This window comes from Diaphorina citri, unplaced genomic scaffold, assembly GCF_000475195.1.
Source record: "Diaphorina citri unplaced genomic scaffold, Diaci psyllid genome assembly version 1.1 scaffold135, whole genome shotgun sequence".
NCBI classification, from domain to species: Eukaryota; Metazoa; Arthropoda; class Insecta; order Hemiptera; family Psyllidae; genus Diaphorina; species Diaphorina citri.
The window spans coordinates 309,804-319,328 of NW_007377572.1; the positions used below are offsets into that span (position 1 = coordinate 309,804).

Sequence of the window (9,525 nt, forward strand, 5' to 3'; positions counted from 1 at the left end):
GCCAGCCACTCACTATCAGGTAGGCATGTGGAAGCTAATATAATCCAGGAGACGAAGAGTTTTTGCTGGACATAAATACTGTAGTCCAGGATTTTGTAACAGAAAAATTGAATTTCAACTATTTACTCTTCAGATGGACAGTAGCGAATCCCGCCGACGAACTTTGTTACTTTCTATTTTTTATATGACATTAATGCGGAGGAATTTCAGAAAATTCGCCTGCGTCGCGTGGCGATTTAATTAAATACTGTATGTAGTCCAGGATTTTGTAACAGAAAAATTGAATTTCAACTATTTACTCTTCAGATGGACAGTAGCGAATCCCGCCGATGAACTTTGTTACTTTCTATTTTTTATATGACATTAATGCGGAGGAATTTCAGAAAATTCGCCTGCGTCGCGTGGCGATTTAATTAAATTTGTTTAGTGTTCAGCTGAAATTAGAAGTAAAAAAAATGTAGATTATGTATCTAAAAACTAGGTGCGTCAAAAAATAATAATCCATTCAAGCCTGTCCTAACCCAGTAGGTACATATTACATAACCACAACCTCAGGCATATACTTTTTGCTGCGGTACGGTGGCTCAAGATTTTTTGGCGCAATTAGGTGGCTAGGCGCAACTTTTAAAACCGGGGCTCAATCACCATCCAGACCAGATGACTTCACCAAACAAGTTGCACGCAAGATACTTGAAGGTTGCTTTTAACACGAGGCGACCTTAGTAGTATGCGTCAGTACGTCACTTTATCTAAACATAAGGCCAGCCACTCACTATCAGGTAGACCTGACATATTATATAGAATAGAATATACCCTGTTTATACTACCAGAATGAGACTGAAAAGTCCCTTTACTCCCGCAGTCTACATATACGGCTGAAAAGGTCCGTCTGTCAGGTCTACCTGATACCTGATGAGTACATATATGTACTATCAGGTAGAACTGATTCTATCAGGTATACCTGACACCTGATCAGGTCTACCTGATAGTGAGTGGCTGGCCTAAGTATAAGGTAACATGATAAACAGGTCCAGACATTACTCATAACCAGAGAAGTTCAGAATATGGCACTTATTTTTCCAAAATATGGCATTTATTTGATCAAAACATGGCAAAATAAACAATTTTTTCAAGAATCAGAGGCAACTATTTTACATTTTTCCTTGGAACGTCAAATAAAAATTGAATTTTCAACCTTTGAAAATAATTTTTTGCTGTTTTGACTTCAGATTTGGATTTTTGAGGACTTCTTACATAGGAATCGACCTTTCATGCTAACAGTTTTCCCAAATGCATAACCACCATTTAAGTACGGTTCTTTTTTAGTACCTTTTTTTCTTTTTTTTTTGTTCTTAAAGTTTTATATTTTACCCTAAAATGCTTAAAATATGGCAAAATAAGCCTAAAAAAGTAAGCCGTTTTAGGCTTTTTATGGCATTTTTCCAAATTTTGCTAAAATATGGCAAAATAGTATGGCGCCATGGCAATATGGCATTTGAACTTCCTTGCTCATAACTCATAACAATTCCAGTTTTGGTCAAACTAGTTCATCTACTAGTCTGAGTCTGTAGTAGTAGTAGTAGAGTCTACAGTTGTTCAGGCCATTCATGAGATGCAAAAAATACAGAGAATAGTAGAATAGTCATGTGCATTTGACTGATCAGTCCACAGTTCAAACTAGAGTCATCAAATCAGTTGAAAAAAATCCTAGTTACATTCAACATCCATCAGTAAAGAAAATTAAAAAAATATTAGAAGTTAAAAAAAAATCACTTAATTCCTTGTTGCTTAGCGTGTAAATAAATAAATAATAATCTTAGTAATAATCTTAGGTTGGAAAATTCAACAATTAATAATCATTTAAAATCAACATAAATCAGAGCATAGAGGGGATTTAGCTAATAATAATCAGGGAATTAAAAGAAAAAAATCCTCTATGGTAAATTGGTCCTTGACTCCTTACAGTCCTTACATATTTTAAGTGTTTTATCTGAAAGTGTTTTGTTTAGGATAACTATGTATGTCGTCACATACCTAACATACCTACCTCGTACCTATTAGTGAAAAAATTAAATTGTAAACAATAATATGTAGTTTAAACAAATTTTTGTTTACATTGTCTAGTTCTTCATTATTTCTTCCGCATAGTAGCAATTTTGTTAATTTGCTATCCACAGTAGGTGCATGTGGGTAAAATAGCCACTAAAAATCACTGTAGCATGACAATCGCGTGGTAGAACGCTTTTCTAATTTCTAGTTTCTTAATTTATTCGTTTAGATAGGTACATAATTATTTAGCGAATTTTCTTGGCAGATACCTACATGTTTAGTTAATTTTCTTTCGTGAAAAGAACTCGTTCGTTCATAAGTTTTCATTTTCTTCATTGGATTTTTCGAGTTTGTTTCTAAGAAAAGGTAAGTTTACATAGTTTTATTTCTTCCGAATAAGGCGTTTTAACACTGGAATACCAGGTCGTTCACGCCGCGCCGGTTACATAGTTTTAACTTATCTTTTAACTTCTTTAGAAGTAGGTCATAAAAACAATTGTATAGTTATAGGTCGTTTTTGCATCAAACCCCTTCCTTAATGTGTTCATTGTGTTAAACATCAAAATCGGACAACCGAAGAAAATCTCGATTTTGATTTCGTGGCATCGGAATCGGTTTCGTTTCCGAAAGGAAAATAAATAAATAGGTACATTGTTGCCCTTATGGAACAATATTAATTATTTATCATACCAAGTTTACAGTTATCTTTTCTTCTATGAATACCACCAGCCAAAAGTTTTCCACTAGAAAAACGGGTTCAAGGACAAAACGGCGGAGTGTGTTTTGATAAATTAATGCAAATTGCAAAGCAGTTCATCCATTGCCCTCGTAATATTATGCACACGTGCCAAATAACAGATTAACATAAATTGCCTACACGGGGATTCGGTCAAGGTATTAAATACATAGACGATGATAGAATAAATACGTATATAGATTATAGACGATGTAAAATAATAAAAAAAATTAACCCACCTCTGTGGTTCAGTGGTCTCTCAAAACCCGGAGGTTCTGGGTTTGAATCTCGGCTAACACTGAAATTTTCTAACCAGTCTTTTCCGTTCTTGGATAGGCATGGATGTAAATGAATGCGAAAGTGGTACCCAGGTACAATCTCTTTCTTAAAATTAATAAATATAATTAATTAAAATTAAAAAAAAGTCGGCAATCTGTACCTACCAACTTTTTTTTAAGGGTACATTTCCCAAAGAAAAATCGTTGTCAGCCTAGTTAGTACCACGTCTTGTCTTGTAAGCTCTGGGTCGCGAGTCAGAGATTCCAGCCCGCGGGGATTTTGTCCCAAACGGATGAGATTCGTTCTCGGAACGGCTGGCTTTCTCCTATCCTGTCTTTTCTCTTCGCTGTCGGGACGATAAGACCTTAGCAGTTACAGGTCCCTCTATCAAACCACTTAGAAAAATCGTATAGCGTGTGGACCACGCTTGCAGGTGATTTGTTATTAAATTTGACTTCTGTGCTGTTTCATCATACCAAGTACCAACCTTCTTATTATGTGATTTACCAATAATTGGTGAGTCATTTTCATGTGCCGTACTGAAGTTAATTACCGAATAATTTTTCACTTAGATATTTACCTCGCCTGACATATATAGAATAGAATATACCCTGTTTATACTACCAGAATGAGACTGAAAAGTCCCCTCACTCCCGCAGTCTACATATACCTACGGCTGAAAAGGTCCGTCTGTCAGGTCTACCTGATACCTGATGAGTACATATGTATATATATGTACTATCAGGTAGAACTGATTCTATCAGGTATACCTGACACCTGATCAGGTCTACCTGATAGTTAGTGGCTGGCCTAAGTATAAGGTAATATGATAAACAGGTCCAGACATTACTCATAACCAGAGAAGTTCAGAATATGGCACTTATTTTTCCAAAATATGATACTAAAAAACATGGCAATATGGCACTTATTTTGGGAAAATATGGCATTTATTTGATCAAAACATGGCAAAATAAACAATTTTTTCAAGAATCAGAGGCAACTATTTTACATTTTTCCTTGGAATTCGGTCAAGGCTTTGATAGATATAAAATCATAGACGATGAAAAAATAATGAAAAATTAACCCACTTCTGTGGCTCAGTGCTCAGTGGTCTCTCAACCCGGAGGTGCTGGGTTCGAATCTCGGCCAGGACTAAAATTTTCTAACCAAATTTTTCCGTTCTTGGATAGGCATGGATGTAAAAGAATGCGAAAGTGGTACCGAGGTACAATCTTCTCTTTCTTAAAATTAAAAAAAAGTCCGTAATCAGTACCTATGGGTACCTACTTTTTTTAATGGAACCAGCAGAAGGTCCTAAAGAAAAATCCTTGTCAGTCTAGTTACGTGTAGCTTGGAGTGTAACGCGTCTTGTAAGCGCTAGGTCGCGGGTTCGAGATTCCTAATACCCGGGGCAGATTTTGTCTCACACAGATTCCGAGAACAAACCTTATCTGATAGAGTTTGCCCAGGCGGGAATCAAATCCAAGACCTCGCTCTTACTAAGAAAGCGTCCTACCCTCCGGAAAAAAATGAGCTAACTAGATTAGCTGAGAAAAGTTTGTTCTCGGAACGGCTGGCTCCGGGGCAGATTTTGTCTCACACAGATTCCGAGAACAAACCTCATCTGATAAAGTTTGCCCAGGCGGGAATCAAATCCACGACCGCGCTCTTACTAAGAAAGCGTCCTACCCTCCGGAAAAAAATGAGCTAACTAGATTAGCTGAGAAAAGTTTGTTCTCGGAACGGCTGGCTTTCTCCTGTCCTGTCTCCTCTCTTCGCTTTCGGGATGATAAGACCAGTTACGGTTCCCTCTATCAAACCTCTTAGAGTAGGGACAAGGACTCTGATTGTTATAGTTTCCCTCTGTAAATAACTAAAAAAAAAAAACCTACATATTAGAAAAATCCTAGCGTGTGGACCACGCTTTGATGACTTGCAGGTGATTTGTCATTAAATTTTGATTTCTGTGCTGTTTTCTTTTCCACCATACATCATAGCAACCTTCTCAATATGTGATTTACCAATAATTGGTGAGTCATTTTCATGTGCCGTACTGAAGTTAATTACCGAATAATTTTTCACTTAGATATTTACCTCACTCTCCCCTCCTCTCTCCTTCCATTTCTATACTCTGTAGTCAGTTTTTCTCTACCTATCTCTCTCTCTCTCTCTTCTGTCTCTTCCTTCTCTTGCTTCTTTAACTTCATCTTTCCCTCTCTCTAGCGATCTCTCTCTCTCTCTCTCTCTCTCTCTCTCTCCTTTTCTCTACCCTTTCGATTTCTTCTTTCTCCCCTTTCTTTTAACTATATTGCTTCGATCTTTAACTCTTTTCTTTCTTTCTCCTCTTCCTCGTTTCTCTTTTAAACCTTTTGTATCCTTTTTTCTATTCCTACCAGTGACCAGTCTCTTTTCTCTCTCTCTCTCTCTTTCTTCGCAATAATCTTGTTTAAAATTCAAGGCTATTTCGTTTCTGCCTATTTTTTTTACCTTCTTTTATACATGATGTATGATGTATCATGCAACCATGATACTAAAAAATTGTCCATGATATAATATGAATTAAATTGATAATAATTGAATAAAATACAGAAATTTGAGGCTTAAGTGTAGGCACAAACAGCCCTAAAAGTGGGATAAGCTTATACGAATCTACAGACTCCAAACAGTGTAAACTTATAAAATTTTCGGTTACACTTTCAAGGATTCCGCGAAATGCATTTTTGAAAGAATGACTAGTTTTACCTGGACAATTATTAATTCAATTTATTTATTTATTTTTTATTCAGTTTGTTTGACCATATAAAGTTTGCTCGTCCATATTTGGGACTTCTGTGGTTTCCAAGGGATTCATCTTTCTGAAATTGTTTTCCAAAAACCGCGCGAGTGGTTTAGTCCGATTTTGACGATAAAGAAGCAGAAATTCGATTCCACCCAGTAATAACTGGAACAACAATACAAGATCTTTTACTATAAACACCATTTCTGTACTTGATCTTACAAACTTGCAAGTCTTGGTAAACCGGACTGGACTTGGTAGTCATTCAAGATTCTTACTCTAACAAGAATTAAGGTACATAGGTGTATAATATGCTAGGTGGCAATGCCTGTCTATTTCCTTTTTCTCTCTCAAAATAAAGTACCAGTCTAGCGCGTATGCCTTGTAAGGTTCGATTCCCGCCCGAGGCGGATTTTATCCTGAACGGATAAAGTTCGTTCTTGGAACGGCTGGCTTTCTACTATTCTGTCTTCCTTCTCTCTTCGCTTTCGGGACAAGAAGACCATAGCAGTTACAGTTCCCTCTGTCAAACCTCTTAAAAAATAATAAAAAAAAAAAAATATATATAAAATCTAATATTATAGGTACCTAAATAAAATCTAAATTTAAAAATCTATATACCTATTTTTTTTTAAATCAACAGCTGTAAAAGCGGTATCAACCATTAATTTTATTTATTAGGCAAGTATGTAGCTTTTTTTTAACTTTAGATCAGTTTTACTGAACAACATAGAGAGAGCACATGTCAAGGTGACCTAGGTGAGAAATTGGTCGGGTGACTTGACTGTCGTGTGAAACTGGTTCAGTAGGTATACCTACAGTATGTCAGACTATTTTTAGTTTTTTTTTTTTTTTTTTTTTTTTTTTTTTTTTTTTTACCTGGGGTTTTTTTTATTTTAATTTTTTTCTCCATTTTTTTGTAGGCTTTCTAGTTTTCTTCTCCTCTCCAATGTCCACTAAACCACAATCTACTAGGGTCCACTAATAATGTCCATATCCAACATTTCCTGAAGTCCTTAACGTCTCGCCGGTTCCGTATTAGACTAGTTTTCCAGGAAACATATATTTTGTTTTCCAGGAAACCAAGCTGAAACCAAGTTCAAAGTTATAAGCTCGAAGTTGTTTTCCTAGACCTGCTTTTTCTTAGACAACACCTTCGAGATTCGAATAGCCTGTTGGTCTCGGACTGTAGGACGGTTTTCGTTTTTATCAAGCTGTGTCCACACATTATGTACTTATCACTTACATACATATTTATGATTTTATAGACCTCACTGTCGTTCTTCTATGATTGTGCAAATGATATGTTTGATGCAGTGGCGTAGCGTGGTCTAAATTCAAGTGTAGGGCGTTGTAGGGCTCATGCACAGGTCTACCAAGTCCCATCACAGTACATGCCATTAATATTTATGAATAACAATTGTTAGAAAGATGAGATTTTGTAATCAGTGATCTATGTGATCACTTTTTTTCCCGTCACAATTTTTCCGGGTCTTCTTCTTTGTCTTCTTCTTCTTCTTCTTCTTCTTCTTCTTCTTCTTCTTCCTCCTCTTCTTCTCCTCCTCCTCTCTTCTTCTTTTTCCCCCTTCTTCTTCCCTCTTCACAAGACGGAGGTAAATATCTAAGTGAAAAATTATTCGGTAATTAACTTCAGTACATGTATGATAATTCAAGCGCATTTTGCATATAACAATTATTGTTGGAAAGATGAGATTTTGTAATCAGTGATGATCTATGTGATCACTTTTTTTTCCGTCACAATTTTTCCGGGTCTTCTCTTCTTCCTCTTCTTCTTCTTCTTCTTCTTCTTCTTCTTCTTCTTCTTCTTCTTCTTCTTCTTCTTCTTCTTCTTCCCTTTCTTCTTCTTCTTTCTCCTCTTTCTGCAGTTTACTACCTGAATCCAGTGGTGACGTTTAGAATACAGTCACGTTGGTAGGAATAATGTGATGTAACCATGTGACCAGGGAAAGTCTCGAGATTCTATCCATGTAGGTAGGCACCTACGTACGTACAAAATCTTGATGGCTTAGCGTAGACTTTTTTTGTTGATAAGTTTCCTACCTTCTGCATTTAGTAAAAAAAAGAAGAAGCAGAGGTAGTTATTGTAGGCAAAAGAAAACTTTTTTTTTTTCAAGGTAGATACTTTCCAAATACATACAAATAGATTCTAAGTTCTCTTTTATACCTCAATAAAATTACCTAGGTAAGTACAAATAGGTAATTAAATAAATTACCTTTTAGCCAACACCTGGGAGCAGCCTAAGACGCGTTTCGTTCTTATTGGAACTCATCAGTTAGACATAGCTCTCAGGTGCTGGCCAATGGCCTTTCCTAAAAGTAGTGAATTTTTGAGTAAAGCTCAGAAGAAGTTTTGCACCCATTTTGATTTTCCTCCCTCCTCAACCGATCTTAGCTCGTGCGACCTTTTTCTATGGAAATACGTTGAAAACAAGGTCTATATTTATAAGACCAGGACTCTGGATGAGTTGACTGGCGCTTTTCATCGACAAATTTGTGCTATAGTCCAGGAAGTTCTAGAGAGAGTATGTCGAATTTTGAACCAGATTGAGTGCTTTCAAAATTAGGGCGATTTTTCAACTAGCGTTGTCTTCCACACCTGATCACCATCACTAACAAAATGTCCAAAAAAGTAAACCTTATCTTGAAAATTGAACGTGTAGCATCATTTTAAAAACCGTCAGGTAACGCTGGGTTACCCTGTAGTATGCACACGTGCCAAATAACGATGGCGCTCGAGTTTGCGCGACAGGGATGCAAAGTGGCATGCGCTGAAATTCAGAAGGACCTGAACGAGGAAACGGTGCAGATGGTAAACCAGGTCGCGCCCGGGGCAGCTAAGGGCTACTACTGTGATGTGGGCAATGTGGACTCCGTGGAAGCCCTCAAAGAACAGGTAATACAAGTGATTGTTTTGACTTTTTGACTATTGTACAATGGTACACAAAAAGCCCCCTTTGATGCTTAGGTGTAGGGGCAAACAACCCTATGGGATGGGTTGAGCTTATACGGATCTACGATTGTTTCGAAGCAAAAACGACTTTATAGAACATAAGAATGATAAACGTTAGGCCATCCACTCACTGAAATGGTCCGCTTATCAGGTTTACCTGAGAAATGATGAGCACACAGAGTCACAGACTATCAAGTAGATCTGATAGGCGAACCTGATGAGGTGTACAGCTGTCAGGTCTACCTGACAGTGAGTGGTTGGTCCAAGTGTCTTGTAGGTATTTGTTATCTCTTATTATCTTATTGTTTGTTTGTTTTTATTATTTTGTTTTTTTCTTTGTTCCCCCCCCCCCCCTCAGGTGTTGGCGGATTTCGGCCGTGTGGATATACTAGTGAACAACGCAGCCCTCATAGTGGCCGGCTCTCTACTCAACGACTTCAAGCCCCACCTGTTTGAGAATGTGGTCAAGGTCAACTTCCTCAGTCATATTTGGGTAAGATTTTATTAGCCATACACTAGTACCTGTCAGCCTATTGATTTCGGGAAGTTTCTTTATAACTAGGTACTGTAATTAACAGAGTCCTTCAAATATGACGTTTATTTTTCTTAAAATATGACTAATTAAACACACATGAAGGGGTAAACCCTTCGATGTGCGACCAACTTCATCAGAAGACATGGCCACTCCGCCAAGATGAGAAACTCGGCAGAGGA

At 37.1% G+C, this 9,525-nt stretch overlaps 2 protein-coding genes across 2 annotated transcripts in view; both read left to right on the plus strand.

Annotated features, from left to right (window-relative positions):
• The first annotated feature begins 2,312 nt into the window (after positions 1-2,312).
• LOC103504833 (short-chain dehydrogenase/reductase family 16C member 6-like) overlaps positions 2,313-9,525 on the plus strand; it is a 25,153-nt gene continuing 17,940 nt past the window's right edge. Inside the window, exon 1 of the mRNA XM_026820274.1 lies at positions 2,313-2,415. The gene's annotated coding sequence lies outside the window, so the exon portion shown is untranslated. The remainder of the gene's footprint in view (positions 2,416-9,525) is intronic.
• The window catches only part of LOC103504832 (short-chain dehydrogenase/reductase family 16C member 6-like), a 3,287-nt gene continuing 2,348 nt past the window's right edge, over positions 8,587-9,525 (plus strand). The window contains exons 1-2 of the mRNA XM_008469132.1: positions 8,587-8,754; positions 9,170-9,304. Of these exons, the coding sequence (XP_008467354.1) occupies positions 8,587-8,754; positions 9,170-9,304 (303 nt within the window). The remainder of the gene's footprint in view (positions 8,755-9,169; positions 9,305-9,525) is intronic.